Source organism: Peromyscus californicus, unplaced genomic scaffold, assembly GCF_007827085.1.
Source record: "Peromyscus californicus insignis strain IS unplaced genomic scaffold, ASM782708v3 Scaffold_11__1_contigs__length_118956290, whole genome shotgun sequence".
Classification (NCBI taxonomy): domain Eukaryota; kingdom Metazoa; phylum Chordata; class Mammalia; order Rodentia; family Cricetidae; genus Peromyscus; species Peromyscus californicus.
This window is the reverse complement of record NW_026294402.1, coordinates 110,355,193-110,376,493: the sequence shown is the minus strand read 5'-3', so window position 1 is coordinate 110,376,493 and position 21,301 is coordinate 110,355,193. Positions and strand designations below refer to the sequence as shown.

The window sequence follows — 21,301 nt, the reverse complement described above, 5'->3', positions numbered from 1 at the left end:
GCTGAGGCCAGATGGCATCAAGTGGACGCTGGCACTTCTAAGACTGAGGGTGTTTGAAATTCTCACAGTGAATGACTGACTCTAAACTGGTGCGTCCTCCTTTGCCCTGGAAAAACAAAAACTAAACAAAACACACACACACACACACACACACACACACACACACACACACCCAAAAAAAATAACAAAACAAAACCAGAGGAAATGCCTACAGCCTCTGTGTGGAAAGTGGTCCTTTGTCACTTGGAAGAATTTCCCTTCCTCTGAACTCATGATACCAAATGACATTGTGAGTTTAGTCTTGAGAGCATGCTCAGTTGCAGTGATTCAGTTTGTATGTGAGCCTTGGGTGGGGGTGTGGACGTTGTAGAGAGGGAGTCTATGCAATGAATAAAGGAAACACAACAACATACAAGGACTCACTTGGGCTCCATGGCCTCCCTTCTTCTCGTCTATGTACGTGCATGGGTTAGTGTGTGCATGTATGTGCTCTCCTGAGTAGAGGGCAGAGGACAGCTTTGGGAATTGGCTCTCTCCTTGTACCACTTGGGTCTCAGGCACTGAACTCTAGATGTCAGGCCTCGTAGCAAACATCTTTATCTGTGGAACCATCTTGCCTGCTTCACGTCGTTTTGTGAGTCCCGGGCTTACTGCTTCAGTAGGCTGGCTGGCCAGCAAGCCCTGGGGACCTGCTGTCTCCTCTTCCCCAGGACTGGGATTATAAACCAGCACCACCACACTTGCCCTTTTTATGTGGGTTTTAGCAATCAAGCTCAGGTCCTTATATTTGCATGGCACAATTACCCACTGAGTCCTCTCCCCAGCTCCCTTTTCTTACAGGCTAATCCACAGCATCCTATTCTGTTTGGCTGGGGCCGAAACACTTACGTTTCCTAGCTCTTGGGAGTTGAATTGAAAATGTTGTCCAAAACAAACAGACCTTAAAGATCCTCATAGACAACTGACCTGTTTGGTTCATGAAAAGACACAGAAAGTTGAGTGGCCAATTGCTCAAGCACCCAAAGCCCGGTTCGGAGCCTTTTCTACTTTAGCTTGCTTATATTTCCAGGCTGCCCCTCTCTCCTCCAGAGCAAATCAGAAGGCAGTATTATTCAGTTAGCCTTCATACAAGGAAATGGCTCGAGGAGAGAGTAGCGAGTTGTTTTCTGTCTGTCTGGACGAGCAGAACCCTCTTACCTGGATGCCTGAAGATGGTCTACTGTGTCTGTCACCTGCGTTCTTTCCAAGTCTCTCGGTGGCTGTGAATCCACGTCTTTCGTTAAGAAAGCTGAACACAATATAACTTCACTTCAGTATTTCGGAACCCCACAGTTTAAAGGTGCATTGTTGCCTTGTCCTGTTTACATTATCAACATTCTAATGAGCATGTTACCAAGCAGATCAGTTCTCACCTGATAAATGTTCGAGAAGTCAGTAGAGGACCTCACGATCGTGGTTCTTAAGTTGTCAGTTCCAAGCTGGTTGTGAACAATCTAAACGAACAGACGACAAATGCATCCAGGGACTGTACTCAGGACCTCATGTGTGTGTGCGGTGGGTGCTTCACTGCTGAGCTGTGGCACAGCCTGCGCACAGTTCAAAACAGTTGCTTTGGTTCTAGAAGGGTTGTTTAAAAGCCCTTGCACATACTTATTAGGACACAGAGGCCGCCCCTTGTAGAAGGGCCAGATGTGCCTTATGTTCTATCTAGAACTTCCACTGTGCTGCCCCTAGACAGAATGGGACCATAGGATTAGTTTCCTAAATTATGATTTTATATTCTATCTAAAACTTTAATTAATCTGCTAACCTCAGAGACCCCTCCCCTCCAAGCTCAGCCACCCCCTCCCCTCTAAGCTCAGAGCCCCCTTCCTCTCCAAGCTCAGACACCCCCCTCCCCTCTAAGCTCAGAGCCCCCTTCCTCTCCAAGCTCAGCCACCCCTCCCCTCTAAGCTCAGAGCCCCCTTCCTCTCCAAGCTCAGATACTCTGCCCTGCTACTGTCTACAACAGCAAGGTTCACTGGGCTGTTGCTAGGTCTCTTGTCTCAGCTCCTCCTGTGGTGGATGGCCAATTCTACTGAAGGAGATTCATTTAAAGTCCATTTGAGCACATCTCTCCGTTGAACCTGGGAAGAATCTTCATAATTTATGGTTTTATTTTACCTGTTGAGTGTTTCGAAGTACCAGGAGTAATAGAACATACTATGCCGCCATTGTCTGTCCACTCAAATTTCCAGAAACATTTGTCAGGGTCCTTAAACTGCTGCCTTCCATTAACACACAGTGACAGATTTGCCATGCTCTTCATTATCTTGTCATTCTTTTTTAATTATTTTTTGATTTATTTGTTTTCATTAGTATGAGTATTTTGCAGCATGTATGTAAGTGTAACATGTGTATGCCTGTGCCTGTGGAGGTAAGAGAAGGTCAGAAGAGGGCATCAGATCCTCCGGACTGGAGTTACAAATGATTGTGAACCACCTTGTAAATGCTAGGAATCGAACCTGGGTCTGCTTCAAGAACAAGTGATCTTAATCACAGAGCCATCTCTCCAGCCAGTCCCCTCGTCATTTTTTTCCTATAATTTTCCTCATGGAGGGACTATTGTATGGAGCATTACTTATCCAAAGAGAGGGCTGAGGCATGCTTAGAGCCTTCTCATACATTCTTCTTGTGTGTTCTCCGTCTGAACCCTGAAAGGTACCTTGTCATTGCTCAGGAAATAGATGCTGCAGGAAATTGAGTGGATGCTGAGCATGAAATCACTCTGGGTATAGTTAACTTTGTGGACTTGACACAGACTAGAGCCATCTGAGAGGAAAGCCTGGTTGATTATCTACCTAGATCAGGTTGGTCTGTGGGCATGCTTCTGGGAGATTGTCTTGCTATTAATTAGTGCTGGAGGGCCCAGCCCACTGTGGATGACAACATCCCTAGGCATGCACCTGTGTAAAACATCATGCAGCATCCTCCATGGTTTCTGATATGAGTGAGTTCTCCAGTCAGAGTCAATGCTGCACGGAATAGCAAACAGGCCTGCCTTCACACTCCTGCTTGGAGTTCTCTCCCAACTTCCCTCAGTGATGACTGTAGCCTGGAAGTATAAGATGAAATAAACTCTTTCCTCCCCAAATTGCTTTTATTCAATGTTTTAGCATGGGAACCTAAAGAAAATTAGAGCGATTCTTTGTCCTCAGAGTGCCTGGGCTTCCTTCACTGTGCTGCTCTACTATAATCGTCTTCTAAAGAAAGTGAGATGATGACCAAGGACCAATCTCTTGTCTAAGAATCCCACTTTTAGGCTTGGGATTTAGTCTAGTAGATAAGAGAGCTGTGGGCAAGCATGAGGACATGATTCAAATCTCTAGCACCTACGTAACAAGCTACACTCCTAAGAGTCATTTTTTTAAACTTCTCTCTGTCTCTCTCTGCCTTTCTGTCTCTCTCACTGTGTGTGTGTGTGTGTGTGTGTGTGTGTGTGTGTGTGTGTGTGTGTGTGTGTGTGTGTGTGTATGTGTATAAAGGCCAAAGGTCAGTATTGATGGTCATACCTTAGGAACCATCCACCTTAAGAGTTGTTTTAAATATTTTAATATTTTCCCCATTATGGTGTCCTGATTTGGGAACCTGTGACACCAAAAGGAGAGAGAGAGAGAGAGAGAGAGAGAGAGAGAGAGAGAGAGAGAGAGAGAGAGAGAGAGAGAGAGAGAGAGAAGGAGGAGGAGGAGGAGGAGGAGGAGGAGGAGGAGGAGGAGGAAGAAAGATTCTCCTCAAATGCCCAGATAATCTAAATCTCTTCATTTTCCAAACCAAGGGAAAGCCAGGAAACTGTACTGCAGAGGTCTTGGAGTTGCTTGGGTTCTAAACAAGGAAGAAGGGAAATGAAACTCCAGTTCAGTTATTTGATGTTTGGGACTTAAAAGAAAATGATCACTTTTCCATTCACCTAGTTTGTTTTCTTTTATAAATGGCTTCTTTAAAATGTCCTTGTCAAATATATTTTTAAAAATCTTCAGGGACAGCCAGGGTTTCCCCTGAAGTACCTATTGGATTTATCTGTCTGAAATACAGATAATTATTCCTTAATCCCTAAATTTACTTGCTTGGTGAATACAAATTTGTGTTTATGTGCTTTTCTTGAAAGAGCTGCAGAGACTATTAAATTCATGAGCTATTAATGGAAGTTCCTGAAACCCTCCCAGCCAAATTCTCTTGGTAGAAGCAGTCCCATAAGCCCGGGTGCACATGCAGAAGCAACTGTCCCTCTACTGAGCCCCTTTCCAGTAACCTGTATCGTAGTGGCTTTTAGCTGGAGCCACAGGAAGATGGTTTACAAGTGGTGTATTCATCAGCCTTGAACTTGGACATTTTAAACCAGGTATAGAGTTTATACAAATCTCTCTACAGACAACTAATGAACTGTGCTTTTGAAATGGATACGATCTGGGCGTCTGCTTTTGTTAGTCCACTTCTATTGCGGCTTTTCCCTCTTCCCTTCCAGTCTTCTTGCATTCTGTAACTCTGATTTTTGCCCACAGTCAATCCTATGAGTAGTGGACAACCCTAAAGTATCGGTGTGACCTTCAGGTGAGAGACTCAGCCACCTGGGGACCATTGCCCAGGGATGCAGCTAGGCAAGGATGCTCCAAAAGAACTTGCCTTTGCCTCTGGGTAAAGTTACTGGGTCTCCTCATTGGCCAAACTTCCAGAAAGCTTGAGGATACCCAACAAGTGAGCATAGTCCAATGAAGAGCAGCCTCCTGCAGCAGAGAGGCAGGAAGTGGGGGTGGAGAGCACATCCCCAGGGCAGCAGAAGTTGTCCAGCCCAGGTGTCCACTCTGTCCCCCTGTCTGCATCTTGCTTCTTTCCCTGAGTGCTGTAGCTTGGGCAGTGCCACTTACAAAGACAGGACTGTCTCCTGCTTTTGGTCCACTCTACTGTGTTGTTTGTGGGGGCCTTGTACATGCTGCTGTTGCATTGAAACTGTCAGTGAGTGGAACGCATGCCTAGAAGTGAAAGAGCCAGGTGAGAGGCTATTTGCATTTGCTCTTTTCATAGATACTGTCAACTCGCCAGGAGTACAGGCCTACACCCACTCTGTGAGGGTGTTTCTGCCCCACACCGTGGCCAGCTCATTGTGGGATTTGACTTGCTCATCTTTTCTTTCTTCATCTCGCTTTCCCTCTTTCTTCTTGCTTATTCTTTCTCTTTCTGTCTCCCTCTCTCCCTCCCTCGCTCCCTCCCTCTTTCTCTCTTTCTCTCTCTCTCTTTCTTTCTCCCTCCATTCCTTCAATGCCCCCTTCCAATTTTCCTCCCCATCTTCCATTTCCTTCCCTCTGCTCCCCTCTCTCTTTCTTTCATTCTCCTTAAAAAAAAATTGAAATAAGGTCTCAACCTATAGCCCAGGCTAGCCTGGGACTTACTGTGTAGCTCAGGCTGTCTTCAAGTTCACAGCAATCCTCCTACCTCAACCTCTTAAGCTGGTAACATAAGCATGAGCCACACCATGCCAGACTTGGATGATCTTTGCCAAAACAGGGCAAATGAGGTCAGTGCCCAGTGTAGCCTGAGTTTCTCTCTTAGTTATATAGTTCAGAGACTTTAAGTCCTTGCTCTCTGATGACAGGAACATGAGCTGCTACTAAAACCTTTCCCTTTCACAGCAATGGGAGAGAGGAGCAGCCCCAGGGGGCTGGGCCACCCGTTTTTAATGACCCTTGATTCTTGCATTATTCGTTGAGATTGTTTTACTTACAACGCTGGAAACATAAGGCACTAGCATTTCAAATAGATTTTAGAGCATTAACTGTCATCCTTGAAAGGGTTTAACAAAGTGTTAATAAAGTATTTTGCATGTGTATACACGTTCATGTGTGTATATTGGGAGCAGAAGATAACTCTGGGCCACATTCTGAAAGAACGCCATTCAGCTTTTTTAAAGACAGGGTCTCTCATTGGCCTGCAGATCACCAAGTCGGCTTTGCTGGCTGCGGATCACCCAGCAGGCTATGCTGGCTGCAGATCACCCAGTAGGCTTTGCTGGCTGCAGATCACCCAGTAGGCTATGCTGGCTACAGATCACCCAGTAGGCTTTGCTGGCTGCAGATCACCAGCAGGCTATGCTGGCTACAGATCACCCATCAGGCTTTGCTGGCTGCAGATCACCAGCAGCTATGCTGGCTGCAGATCACCCAGTAGGCTATGCTGGCTACAGATCACCCAGTAGGCTATGCTGGCTACAGATCACCCAGTAGGCTATGCTGGCTGCAGATCACCCAGTAGGCTATGGTGGCTACAGATCATCCAGTAGGCTGACTATGCTGGCTACCAGCAAGTCCCAGGCATCTTCCTGTCTTTGCCTCCCAGCACTGGGATCAGAAGTGTGCCATTGTGCTCTGCCTTTTTACATGGGACTTAGGGTTGAACTCAGGTCCCCATGCTTTGCAAAGCAAACACTTTACTCACTGAGCTGTTACTTAATAAAGTGCTATGACCTGGTCCCCTTAATAAAGAAAGTACTATGACCACAAATCAGTTGTGCAAGAAGATGAATGGATGCCTCTGGCCACTGGTACCTTCCTGCAGCCTCCATGGTTTCCCAGTAAGCTAAGTAATAGCTGCCTAATAATCACAGGACACTGGCACCTGAAGAAACATGCTCCACTCTCCCACATCAAACTATTTTAATTACACAGGGAAATGGAGTCAAACACATTTAAAAAAAAAAAAAAAAAAACCTAAAACTCAATGAGGAAGCGTTTTTGCATTTGTTGGATGGACTGCAGTAACTGGCCACCATAGTGGGTAGAAAAGGGAGTTTTTGATTCCCACTGACTTGCTTCTTTGCTCTGGGTGGGAGGTCATGTGACTGGCCCGTGGCCTGGTCCCACCTGGTCTCCTGAGTTGTGGGTGTTAGCTGCCTGCATTGCAAACCACATCGCTGTCTGCCGGATGGTGGCCTGGGTGTCTGACTCTGAAATGCCAGCTGCAATTAAAATCCATCCAAAGAGTGAGTCTTTCAGTGTGGGGCCAGATGGTGAACTGGCCTCTGGGCCTGGGATCGCTTAAAGAGGCCGAGCTCATGAGAAAAGCAGATGGAAAGATCTGTGAGAGGAGACACGCCTGTGAAATGCAAGGAATCAGCCTTCCATTTTGTCAGCTCTAAAATCCACAGAGAAAGGGGAAAATGGCGAGTCTCCATGCTGCCTACAATGATCTCCTACCCCAGAGGAGAACTTCCTGTGTGTGTATGTGTGTGTGTGTATGTGTGTGTGTGTGTGTGTGTGTGTGTGTGTGTGTGTGTGTGTGTGTGTGTGTGTGTAAGCCAGAACACAACTTAAGGTGTCATTCCTCAGGTGACAGACCCACATTAAAAAAAATTGTTGTTTGAGATAGGGTCCCTCACCCCTCACTAGTTTGGAGCTTGCCAAATAAGCCAGACTGACTGGCTAGCAGGCTCCATGAATATGCCTGCCTCCACCTCCCCAGTGCTCTGCCCTGCCCACGTTTTTCTTTCTTCTTTCCTTCCTTCCTTCCTTCCTTCCTTCCTTCCTTTCTTTCTCTTTCTTTCTTTCTTTCTTTCTTTCTTTCTTTCTTCCTTTGTTGTTTTTTTTTGGGTTTGTTGTTGTTGTTTTGTTTAAATCATGGGGTCTGGGGACTAACTTTAAGTCCTATGCTTGCTAGTCAAGCCCTTTAATGACCAAGCTTTAGTCCCCCATTTCCCATTCAGCTTTAAATGAAACCTTAGTCCTGGTGCTGTCATGAGGCTATTTTGCAGATGCGATTGGCAGCTGGAGTCAGTTGGTTTTAACTACAGGAGCTTGCCCTCCATCATGTGACTCAGTTACACACTAGAAGAGTGAACACTGTGGTTTCCTGGGGAAGAACTCTGCCCAGAAACTTGAGCACGAGCTCCTGTCTGGTTTCCATCCCTCCAGTCTACCCTACAAATGTCTGATGCACCAGCTCCTACAGCTCTGTGAGCGGGTGCACTCCCTACACCTGCAGATTCAATATTGCCCTGGAGGGCTTCCTATGCATATTAATATTTGACAAGCACAGCTTCGAGGCATAGTGAGTTCTATTCACGGCTTGGGGCGAGTTATTCTTTGAGAAGCGTCGCCTTTCTTTAACTGCATCAATGGCAATGATATTCTGAAATATACAGCACCGAGCCAGAGATCACAGGTGCCTTTGGAGTAAATGAGCTGTCAGGTTCTCCCCAAACTGGGCCCATAGTAGGGGAGTGCATGAATTCAGAATTATATGAATGAATAGGGCTGTTGAAATGGATCATCGGATATAAGTCCTTGTACAAACCCGAAGATCATAGCTGGATCCCGGAGACCCGTGAAGAACTGGAAGAGAGAACTAAGTCTACAAAGTTATCCTGTGCCCTTGCTAGGACATGCTGTGCCTCCGCCTCACATACACAATTATAATAAATAAGGAGAACCAAGTTCAGTTACATGAACACATGTCTGGCAAAATGTTAAGCAGTCTTGGTAAAATCCTGATTTCCCCCAACCTTTCAGGCCACTGGTAGACACTATTTCAAAGACATGGACCAAGAAATCTTACTCCTAACTGAGAAATCTGACTCCTCCTTAGACCGCTCACCATAGACTCTTAGACAACAGGACTATTCTAGAAGTCAATGCCGCCATTCAGGGTCAGAACCTAGTGCCTCTGGCTGCAGGCAGCGCGTTTGGGGAAAATATGAGAGTATGATGGTGTAACCTGGGGTGAAGGTTTTGCTATTACTCAAGGGCTTGTTGGAAGAGAAGTGAAATGTGGTGGGCCTTGTGAGTCTGTCACATGCTGTGACAGCTGTCCCTGTTTGCAGGCCAGAGTCAGGCTTTCTAGGTGAGAGAGTCTCTTACTGGAACTTCTTTTTTCGAGAACATTTTGAATAATTAATTTGACTGCTAAGGGTAGAAAACTCCCTAAGGATGGCCAGCTGCTAATAAGTGGATCTGTAGCAATTAAAATGTGTTGCCTTAATATTAGACTGTTTAACTAAACACAGGAGAGTAATTCAGCTATCGGATTGGAAGGCATTTTGAATTTTGGTTAGAGGTTGTTGAAGAGTAAGTTAGGTTGTCTTGGTGATGGTGGCTTTTTTTTTTTAGTGTGTGCACATAGGAGGTATACAGGCATATGTAGGTAGACACATGTAGTGTGTGTGTGTGTGTGTGTGTGTGTGTGTGTGTGTGTGTGTGTGTGTGTGTGTGCAGGCCAGAGGATAACCCTGGGTATTGTTATTCAGGCCCAGTTCGCTTTATTTTAGAAGTGAGGTCTCTCATTTTTCTGGATCTCACCAATTAGGCTAAGTTGGTTGGCCAGTGAGCCCCAGGATTCTACCTGTCACTGCCTTCCAGCACCGAATGACAGCTGTGTGCCACCATGCCCAGTTTTTGTTGTTGTTGTATTGTTTTGTGTTTTCACACGGGGTCTGGGGACTGATGTTTGATCTCCTCAGGCCAGAAGTTTCTTGGGGGTTTTAGAATTATATCTTTGTGTTGATCTCCTCAGGCCAGAAGTTTCTTGGGGGTTTTAGAATTATGTCTTTGTTCTGAGCTCTTTCTCTAGATGTGTTTCCTTGCATTATAATCCATTTGGCTCCTGACGTATCACAGATTATACATAAGGAATTACTGCCTGATGCTGAAGGGCGTGGCTGGTGTGGTTTCTTCCTATGGACTGAGATGGCCAGTATGACTGTCTCCACCCATCCTCATGAGCTTACCAGGTCTTTAGGGATACTTGAGGACACAGAGGGAGGCTTGGGATTCTTCACTTGTTGCTTACAGGCTGCCAGGTATCTGTGGACCTCTTGAAACATGAATCAAAGCTGATGTTTCTCTGCTCCCTATCCCATAAAGCTTTTATCAGAACTTGAGATCCACACAGATGGTGAACAGTGTTGTAGTCTGAACATATCTGTCTTACTACACAGTTTCACAAAGGCCCCGAGGGCTGCTGTCACATAGAGGAAAGAGGATGTTGGCCTAAAGGAAAGTCTGAAGGTTTATGGGCTTCTGGGGACTGATGTTATTGTTAAAGTGGGCATGTCCTCTCTCAGCTATAACAGCTATTACTGGGTGGGGTGAGTTGTAGCAGACGTGCCTCAAGTTGAGTTTACAAAAGGAAGCCAAGGAGGTAGTAAAGGAGAAGGAGGAGGAAAGGAAATATCCTGGGCAAACCTTGACAGTGGTAGCTTTTGCTTTGTTGTAATGGTGGGATAAAGTAAAAAAAAAAAAAAAAAAAAAGCGTGCCCCCAGCCAGATATTGAGATGGTGTGCTGTAACTCCAGCCTATTTCTTAGTACACACAGTGCACTGAGCAACACACATTCACCTTACCCACCGCCCTCCTCCTCCAAATGCCATGCTTCCAAATGTGAGGTGTGGGGTGCTGTTTGCCTTCTCCCCCAAATTCAGCTGAGATACTGTCCCTTGGGCCTCCTTGCAGGGCAGCATTCATGCTGCATCTGTGCATGTCTAGGCCCTTGTCAGCTCAGACTGCTGCAGAGAGAGGGATACATCAAGAGTGGTGTGCATTGCTGTCCTAGGCTCCTCCCCTCCCCTGCCCTCCTCTCCCTCCCCTCCCCTGCCCTCCTCTCCCTCCCGTTCCCTGTCCTCCTCTCCCTCCCCTCCCCTGCCTTACTCTCCCTCCCCTCCCCTGCCTTACTCTCCCTCCCCTTCCCTGCCCTCCTCTCCCTCCCCTTCCCTGTCCTCCTCTCCCTCTCCTCCTCTCCCCTGCCTTACTCTCCCTCCTCTCCCCTGCCCTCCTCTCCCTCCCCTCCCCTGCCTTACTCTCCCTCCCCTCCCCTGCCTTACTCTCCCTCCCCTCCCCTGCCTTACTCTCCCTCCCCTCCCCTGCCTTACTCTCCCTCCCCTTCCCTGCCCTCCTCTCCCTCCCCTTCCCTCTCCTCCTCTCTCTATCCTCCTCTCCCTCCCCTTCCCCTTTTCCTCCTCTCTCTCCCTTCCTTCTTTCTTCCTTTCCATTCTTTCCTGTATTTCCATGGTCCCTTCTGTTTCTTCCCTGTTAGGTATGTTTTCCAGGCCCCAGACCCAGGCACTTCCCCCGTCAGCACACCCGCCTGGCAGGGCTGCTGTCCTCAGTCTCATCTGCTTTTCTTGCCACTGTGTCACTCCCGACTTTTGTCACTTCTCTCCCACGTCTAGGCTTTGCTAGCCAGGAACTGGCCAGCCTGGGAAAGGAGATGAGCATGAGCTGACCCTGTCTTTGCAGGCTATTTTCCCAGGGGAACTCTTCCCAGCGTTGTTGAGAGGCTTTCCTTCAGCACCACATACATTGTGTAACTGTTTGTAGGTTTTGCTTTTGGTTTGGTTTTGAGATAGGGTCTCAATGGAGCCCATGCTGGTCTTGACCTCCCTGTGTGACCAAGGATGATCCTGAACTTCTGTCCCTCCTGTCTCCACCTCCAGGGTGCTGGGATGAAAGGCATGTACCCATGTGTTCTGTTTATGTGGTGTTGGGGGAACCAGAACTTGAGCTGGCTACCAGCCAGGTCGAGTCACGGACTCAGTCCCTTGTTTGGCATTTGTTGTGAGCTCCCCGATTTCCATTAATTCTGTCTCGGTGATCTTAGTCTCCGCTGCTCATCAGAATCATCTGGGTAGCTTCAAAATCTCCCAATACCTGGGGCTGAAGAGATGGTTAGTGGTTAGGAGTGCACAGTTCAATTGCAAGGGCTGGAGTTCAGTTCCCAGAACTCATACCTGGGATCTCACAACCACCTGTAACTCCATCCCCAGAGGGGCTCCAACTCACTCTCCCAAAGGTAACCCACAGCCACATGAGCACAGAGACTTTTCTGTTGCTGTGACAAAACATGACCATGGCAACTTATAAAAGAAAGAGTTTAATCTGGCTTATGGTTTTATAGGGTCAGAGTCCATGGCAGTGAACAAAGACATGGTGCAGGAGCAGCCGAGAGCCCACATCTTGATCTACAAGTAGGAGGCTGAGAAAGCACACTGGGAATGAGCTAGTTTTCAAACCTCCACTGCCCCCAGTTTCTCCAGACTGAACTGAACCTCCTAACCGGTCCAGTTTCACCAAGTGGAAACCAAGGATTCTAGTATAAAACCCTGTGGGGGTCATTCTCATTCAGCACACCACACCTAACACAAAAATAAAATCAATCTTCAAGAAAAAAAAACTAAAAATCCAAAACCCAATGGCCAGGCTAGCCTCCAGAACCATTCAATCAGGACACCCGAAAGCCACCCAAGGCTTTGCTGTTTCTCCATCTGTGTTGACACTGCCCTGTCCACAAAAAGAAAGCTGATAACCACCCTAAGATCTTAAAATGCTAGGCTGGATTCCATCTCTTAAGATTTGATTATCTGTTGAGGAGACAAGCAGAGCCCCCTAACCAGCAAATAATGTGTTTTAGAACAGAGCCAATACCAAGAGAAAAAAAAAAAAACCTGACTGTAGAAAATTCAGTCTTCTATTTCTTTATTTTATTATCTTATAGGGAAATCTAAAGCGATCAAATGAATTGTTTCACAAGTGGATCCAAACATAACCATTGCTGAAAAAAGTATATCCATTGTTGTGTTGGTACCAAATTTAAACAAGGCTCCGGGCTCTTGATGCCTATATTTTTAGCTAAGCAGAACAGGCTGGGAGACATTGAGGATTTCAAAATAGCTGCTTACCTAAAAATATACTTCCTGAAATGAACTAGAGACCTGAGAGGGATGAATGGGCTCGCTTTCTTCCCTTCTGTGTTTACTGTCACCACAAGAAAGCAGATCTTAACTACATAAGCTTGTATTTTTAGAGACCCAGGAAGCAGGTGTTGTGCCCAAGCAACAAAAAAGGTCACAGGGTGAAACGTTAAGGACAGAAATCTAAAACTCACATCAGGGAGAGTGACTGGGGCCACTGAAGCTGGTACCCTCTGGGCAGGACAAGCGAGTGCAGGGAGAGTACACGGCGCCCTTCTCAGGCCTCTCCCAGAGGACCTCTTAGAGAAATCCCTCCCAGTTCCTCGGGCCAGCATCTGTCCTACAGCCACTTGCAATCCAAGGGTCTAATCTCAGTGCAACAGAGAACACTAGTTGATCTCCTCTGTTTGGTTGAATCCGTAACAGCTTTGTCTTGCTCCATCAACTCTGAGCCATGTTTCTAATAAGCTCCATTCCTCTCTGCTTACCAACTGCATACAAACCTGACCAGCCGCCTCCCATGTCTGCTGCCATGCTTCCTCACCGTGGTGGACTGTCCCCTCAAAATGTGAGCCCGAATAAACCCCCCTTTCTTAAGTTGCTGCTTGCCAGGTGTCTGGCCAGCAGCGAGAAAAGGTACTGAAGTAGATGCTGTCTATAGGGCAGGTGCCTCGTCACGCACCGGAGACGCTGTGTTTAAACAAGGCAGACTGAGACTCCTGGAACTTCCGTGTTGGTGACAGGTTAGAGGGAAGTGTGTGACCCAAGAGCTTGGCCAACAATAAAACAGAATCCTGTGGTAGTCACTAGTGGTCATTTTAGGATGAAGGGTGTCATTTAATCAGAGACCAAAAAGGGTGACAAAGATGTCGAAATAGACACTAAAAGTTAACTAATGTTTCCCTAAAGGCTGCCGTAGCCTCCAATGTAAGGAGTAAGGGGTGAGCAAGTGGCAGTGTGAGGGGATGTGGTCAAAGAGGTGCTAGGCCACTGGTGGATCCTTAAGGTGCAATCAGTTTTCCACGTAGGGTAGGGCAGTGGAGAGGGGCAGAGGTCAATGGGGGAACACGAGAGAGCAGACCAAGTGTGGGGAGTGCGAATCTGGAAAGACATAAGACCATCCATCTTGTTCCTAGCCTACACCTCGAGAACTGTCAGGGCCTTTGCACAAGGGATGGTTCCACCAGGGCCTTCCGCCCCTGCTCCATTGCCTCTAGGTGGACAACTGACTCCACCTCAAGGACCTGCTAGTGGCCTGCCACCTCTGTGACCACAGGCCCCCACTGCAGTCACCCCAGCTCACTCACCCTTAATTCCTCACCTTGGAGGATGTGGCAGGATGGGAGCCATCAGTTCAATCCTTCCTTCAGTTTCTACCACTTGGTGTTTCACTTTGGTGGTGACCTCTCTGCCCACTGGGGTGATGACCCTTTTCTGGTGCCTCTGTCTTATGCGCCCACCTCCATTTTGTTCCCCTCACCCTGGTCTGTTTTATTTATTTATTTATTTAGTTAGTTAGTTAGTTTAGACAGGGTCTCATGTAGCCTGGACTGGCTTCAACCTCACTATACAGCAGAGGATAACCTTCAACTCGTGACCTTCTGTCCTCTACTTCCTAAGTGCTTTGATCATGAGTGAGCACCTCCATGCCCAGCTTACACAGTGCTGAGGATGGAACTCTGAGTTTCTTGATAGTCAGGCAAATACTCTAGGAACTGAGCAACATATCCAACCCCAGCAGAACAAACTTTCTTCAGAAGAACTTGGAACACCAGGGCAGTGGGCCAATCTGTGTCTTTATTGATAAGGTTTTTGTAGAATTCACGCTTTATGCCTGTCATGGACAAAGCCCGAAGCCACTATGCATCCCTAGCACCATTCCCATGCAATGCACATTACTCCTTGTATGAATCTTAGAATTCTAATCTGATACGGGATTTCTTTTTTATTACCTTCCTCCACATTCTTTCTTTTACTTATTTATTATGGAGGGTACATGCACATGCCATGTCCCTTGTGTGGAGGTCAGAGGGCACAGTTCAGGAGTTGCTTCGCGCTTTCTCACATGGGACCCTGGGACCTAACTCGGGCCATCAGGTGTGTGTGGAGAGGGATAACCCTTTGCTCTTCCTTTCTCCGTCCTCAGTTAACAGTGATGTGATGACCAGTGACAACGGGGGAGCAGTCAAGCTTCCGCAACTGTGTAAGTTTTGTGACGTGAGATCATCCACTTGTGACAACCAGAAGTCCTGCATGAGCAACTGCAGCATCACGGCCATCTGTGAGAAGCCACACGAAGTCTGCGTGGCTGTGTGGTAAGAGGGCCTTCGGGGAGAGGGGGTCTTGCTTTTGCATTACCTTACACGACCCTGCGACCAAACACCTGGCCAAAGTGGCTTTGGGATGAAGGGTTCGTTCTGGCTAACAGTTCAAGGGGGAGCTAGTCCATCATGGCAGAGAAGCCGTGGCTGACAGTCACATGGTGTCAGCATTTAGGGAGCAGAGAATGAACCAGCTGGAAATCGAGTGTTCTTATACCTGAGCCTATTGGGCACATTTCACATTCAAATCATAGACTTTGTTTTCCATCTTTGTAAGTCATGTACGCTCGTGGCAAGAGTTACTGTTTGTGTCCCTCAAATGTGGATATTGATATTTATCCACCCCCCTGTCAATTATTAAGTCTGATTTCTAGAATACTTATTTTCTTATTATGGTTTGAATATGAAGTGCTCCCCCACTCCACAGAGGCTGGTACATTGAACACTTAACCCCCAGGTGGTTCAGTTCACTTCTCAGGACCCACACAGTGGCTTATAACCTCCTGTAATTCCACTTCTAAGGGTTCTGACGCCCTCTTCTGGCTTCTGCAGTAAGCACACACACGGTGCACATACTGACACCCACAGGTACACACAAAATTAAATTGATTCGTTTTTAAACAAATACAATGTACATGTAGAGCCAATCACCTGTACATTTCTCAAAATGTACACCATGCCATTTATCCTTTGATCTCTAGGCCAAATTAATCTCCAAACACATACATGGCAAAAAGATAATCCGTTTCCAATACCGTAAATTATTTCTACTTTTCTGTTCTGGAAAGGTCATTCTCTCAACTATTTTAATTATTTGTTTTCTCTCCCTGCCCCTTTCTCAAATTTCAGGAACTTACATTTCAATTAAGATCTTTCTTTCCATGTTGTTTTTGGAACCAGCTATTGGCATGAAGTGCCCCTGTTTCTCTCCCCCTCCTCTCCCCTCCCCCGCCCCCCACACAGAGTGACTTGTGGCCAGCAAGCACATGAAAACAGATCATGGGATTTAGAAATGGTTTAGTCAGTAAAGCGTCTGCTCTACAAGTATGAAGATCTAAGTTTGATTCCCTGAAACAGCCAGATGTGGTGACATGCACTTGTAATCCCAGTACTCTGGAGGCAGAGACAAGAGCATGCCCAGGCTTGCTGGCTAGCCAGCCTCGCTGAATTGGCAAGTCCCAGGCCAGAGAGATGCTGTCTTAATAATCAAGGTGGACATCTCCTGAAGAACAGCACTTGAGGTTGACCTCTGGCCCCCATGTGTACATGTGCACAGATACACATATATGCACACACACATGCACACTAAAGATTAAAAAAAAATCTACCACCATGTTCCTCTTTACGAACTCTCTGGTTAGACAGGACACCAACTCTGCCACATGTGCTAGAGGCAGAAGGCACAATGTGAGCCTGTAGTGCCCCAGGAGTGGGAGATTTAAATGAACCTTGCCCTCAGGAACCCACTTTTCCACACCTTTTCTGTGTAAAGATTCCAGTAAGGTTAATGCTTAAGTTTTCAGGTAGAGACCCCCCCAAGGAGAGCGGTCTCGTTTATAATCATAAGTAGGCTCTGAGATGAGCAAAAAGTGAAGGAAGATAAGCAAAGTTGATGCAGGAGAGTATGGGACAGCTTAAGAACATTGGAGAACAGGAAGTGACTGCTGTGAGTGGAAACTACTTCCTGGGGAATGGACAGACTTGACTGTTCTATCCAGAGATTCTCCATTCATTCTCTCTTTCTGTCCCTCTCTCTTCCCTCGATGACCCTCTGCACCCCAGGAGGAAGAATGATGAAAACATTACACTGGAGACCGTTTGTCACGACCCCAAGTTCACCTACCACGGGTTTGCGGTGGAAGACTCCGCTTCTCCCAAGTGTATCATGAAGGAAAAGAAAAGGCCCGGTGAGACTTTCTTCATGTGTGCCTGCAACGTGGAGGAGTGCAATGACCACATCATCTTTTCAGAAGGTGAGCTCTCCTCTCAGGTTGAGTCCTCCAGGAGAGCCCTGCTGCAGAGCTCTGGAGCATGCTGGGAGGTGTGTCCATTCCTCTGGGGGACAGAGCTCTCAAATTTAATTCCCCGGGCTTCATCTCGATATCTGGCCCCGATGAGTAGTTTCTTTCTCCTAGAGCAATGGCTCCCCAGGTCCGTTCTCAGGGCAGCAGCAACAGCAACTGAAGATTTGTTAGAAATGCAAATTATTATTATTATTTACAATTTATTTTCTCTCTGTGTGTGCATAGACATGTAAGTATGTGCACAGTATGTGTGTGTGTGTGTGTGTGTGTGTGTGTGTGTGTGTGTGTGTGTGTGTATGTGTATGTGCCAGAAGCCAACCTTGGACATCGTTCCTCAGCAGCCATCCACCTTGCTGTTTGAAGCAGGGTCTTTTACTTGGGGCATGATTAGGCTGGGCTGGGCTGTTCTATATGGAATTATGGATAAATAATGAGTGTAGCCAAGTATGCTGCTGAGATATTTTTAATTAATGAATTAATTAATCTGAATATTTATTCACTTTTATTCACTTTAGACAGTCACTATGCTGCTCAAGTCAGCCTATAATTCACTATGTACAGGTTGGCCTCAAATATGGAATCCTCCTGCCTTAGCCTCCTGAGTGTCAAGACTACAGGAATGATTACTCTTGACATCAAGATGTTTCAAAACATTCCTTTCATTCATTTACTATTTCTATAAAATAAAACTCTCTTTAAAAAGCCCAGTTGCTGGAGCCTGATGACTGTGTACAATGGATCGGCAGCTCCACAATCCAGAAAGTACCTCTCTGCACCTCCCAGTAAGTCCCTCATGCCCTTTGGCACTGAGTTTCTGCTGGGGCTCTTATTTTTGCTTTTCAAAATGTTTTTATTTTACTCTTGTGTTTTCTGTCTTCTGGTTAAGATCAATAGCCATGGCCTTGACACAAATCCTTTAAAGAATGGATATTGGGTGCCTCCAGTGTCTGAGGGCATGGTGTTACTGCATTATTCAACCTCCAGATGCCCCAACCTCTGGATGGATGGATGGATGAATGAATGGATGGATGGATGGATGGATGGATGGATGGATGGATGGATAGATGATGAATGGACAGACAGACAGAAAGATTGGCAGGTCTTTTTCACCTGTCTACCTGCTGCATGCTGGACCCTCCAGAAGAAGGGACAGATTACAAAGAGACTTTGTCATCTAGTCAGAAATCCATCCAGCTATGAATACAGACCAAATCAATATCATAAACTTACATAAAACTTTGTGCAATGTGATTTTTTGCAATTTGTTTAGTATTTTACTTTGTGTGTGATTGATCGTGTGGCTCTCCAGTGTGAGCTTTGTTGTGTAGATGACAGCATGTCAAAAGGCTAGGCATGCCTGGAAATGTTAAAAAGCTGATGTCTTTGCTTACGCTGCCATCAGCCATGAGGCCAGGCTTTGTGAGATGCCTGGGGGCTTCAGTGCATTCTGCACTGGCCAAGGAGGAGGAGGAGGAGGAGAAAGTCTTTAAAGCATAGGGAGCAATACCCTGAAACTGCCCAGTTCTCACAGCTGCCACTCAGCACATCTCCCTTCCCAGCTCGGAAGATCTCTTTAGCTGCAAGATCTGAGAACCTACCCAATACTCATCTAAATTCAGAATGCAAATTAGAAGAGAGAGCATTGTGATGGCCAGGTGACAGCCATCCATCAGGCAAGACGTGGTGGGTGTCGGGACAGAAGTGCTGACTACGGTGTAGGAAAGGAAAATGTTTTCAAGAGCAGCTGCCTGGTGCCTGGGAGATGGCATGCCAGCTTTGCAAGACATTTATCTATTTCATTTTTTTTTGTTTTTTTTTTCTGTGTGTGTATGTGGTACGTGTGTGTGTGTGTATGTGTGTGTGTGTGTGTGTGTGTGTGTGTGTGTGTGTGTGTGTGTGTTTATGTATATCTACACATATGTGTGCACTTGTGTGTGCACCTGCATTCAGAGGCCCAAGGTTTACACTGGTTGTTTTCCTCTATCACTTTCTACTTTGTATGTTGAGGCAGACTCTCCCTGAACTCAGAACTCACCTCTGGGCTCATCTGACTAGCCATCTCACTCTGAGGACTTCTATCTTTGCTTCTAGAACACTAGGAAGAGGGTTGGCACAGCCACAGCAGCTGACTTTTGTGTGGGTTCGGGGATCCAAACTCTGATCCTCATGCTTTGAGTGCAGCAAGCACTTAGCCTGCTGAGACATCTCTCCATGCCCCCTGCAAGACACCTACTGATCATCTCTTGGTTGAGTTCGTTAGTTCCTTTCTTATCTCATCCCTCTCTTCTTCCTTCCTTCCTTCCTATCTAGATAAAATCTTATGTATCCCAGGCTGGTTTTGAACTCACTATATAGCAGAAAATGACTTTGAACTCCTGGTCCCCTTACTCCACCTCTCAAGTGCCAGGATTATAGGTGGGCACCAAACCTACCCAGCTTTTACGAGTCTATTCGTGACCTGAACTCCAGTTCTTAAGTTTAAACACTTTATCTGCCAAGCCACCCCCCAGGCCAGCCTTGCTTTTTGAGACAAGGTCTCTTGACGGCCCAGAACTTGCCAAGGAGGTTAGGCTGCAGTGAGCCTCAGGGATCCTTCCGTCTTTGCTTCCCTGATGCTAGAATTCTAAGAGTGTTGTCTGGCTTCAGGTCTATTCTGGCATCTGGTTCTACAGCTAAGTTCTGGCCAGGCCCTGCCAACAGAACATCCAGATGTCTGGGTACCACACCACAGCACACTGGGAAGGCTTGCTTTGTTTTAATATGTGCTTCTCTCAGTCTTCTCTTTTCTCCTCACATACCTTCCCCAGTCAAAGGGAGCATGCTGAGTCTAGGATTTCTAATCAAAGCTAACCACAGCCCTTATGTTGCTGGATAATATTACAAATTAGGCACACTGTTCCCCGGTTTGACTCAGGATCACAGCAGGAAACTGTTCAATAAGAGTGGAAGGGCTTGCAGGGCCTTTCAGATCAGTGACTGGAGCAATCATGCTCTGGACCAGGCCCTCCTGCTTCCTTGTTGCCACAAAAAGCTTGCTCAGGGCTCCATGGCCTTCTCTCAGTGTGGCCATGCCATGCTTTTGAATTAGTGTTGTGATGGCATCTCCAGAGTCCCAGCAGCTGCCGCAGAGCCCATCTGTGTAAAACACAGCTGTCCTAGTTAGGTTTCTGTTGCTGTGACAAGGACCATGACCAAAAGCAACTTAGGGAGGAAAGGGTTTGTTTGTCATACATTTCTCATCATTAATTCATCACTGAGGGAAGCCAGGGCAGGAACTCATGGCAGGAACCTCAAGGCAGGAACTGAAGCAGAAGCCATGAAGGAATGCTTCTGTTTGCCTTGTTCTACAAGTGTACTCAGCCTGCTTTTTATATATACCCAGGACCACAAGGGGTTGCATTGCCCATGGTGGCATGGTCCCTGTACATCAATAATTAATCAAGACATGCCCACAGGTCAGTCTGATGGAGTTAATTCCTCAGTTGAAGTCTCTTCTTCCCAGATGCCTCTTGCATGTGTTAAGCTGACAAAAAAAAAAAACAAACCAAACCAAAACAAAACAAAAAAACAAAAAAAAACACTACACAACATAACATCTCTTGGTCCAAGGGGAATGAGACTGTTTGTTCTGAGGCAAGTAGGAATGGGCGTGATCTGGAACCAGATTCAGGTCGGCCTGGAGAAAATGCTCCATGGTGGAAATGGTTACATTAGCCTTTTATAGTGATAGTACAAAAGGCAGTTAAATATCGAGACTTAGTAAATACATTGTTGGGGGACACCAGGCAGGCTGGTTCTGACACAGCAGAGAAACCTCTCCAGATTATTTCATGCTCTATGTGATGCCATTCTTGCCTTCTGGCCTAGCAGAACCCAGGGGCCTGCTAGCTGCTGAGCTCATTCCAAAGGCTTCACCTGATCCTCAAAGGATGCTGGGTCAGATCCTCAGGTGGGTGGCAAACAGTGATTAAAGGGGAGTAAAGATAGCCCGAGCTAATTGTCAGTCTGCATCTGCAGCATTTTAACTCCACCATGAGCAAGATCTGATGGACTAATCAGTGGCCCTTCTGATCTGCAGCACAGGGGTAGCTTTTCTAGAAAACTCCAGCTTAGCCGGCCAGTGGTGGCGCACATCTTTAATCTTAGTACACAGGAAGCAGAACCAGGCAGATCTCCATGAGTTCGAGGCCAGCCAGGGCTACAGAGTGAGTTCCAGGAAAGGCAGAGTGAGTTCTCGAAAAACCAAAAA

At 46.7% G+C, this 21,301-nt stretch overlaps 1 protein-coding gene across 2 annotated transcripts in view; it reads left to right on the top strand.

Annotated features, from left to right (window-relative positions):
* The window catches only part of Tgfbr2 (transforming growth factor beta receptor 2), a 96,657-nt gene that overhangs the window by 33,248 nt on the left and 42,108 nt on the right, over positions 1 to 21,301 (top strand). For both annotated transcript variants that reach the window (XM_052723505.1, XM_052723514.1), the window contains 2 exons: positions 14,854 to 15,022; positions 16,811 to 17,001. In XM_052723505.1, coding sequence (XP_052579465.1) covers positions 14,854 to 15,022; positions 16,811 to 17,001 — 360 coding nt within the window. The remainder of the gene's footprint in view (positions 1 to 14,853; positions 15,023 to 16,810; positions 17,002 to 21,301) is intronic.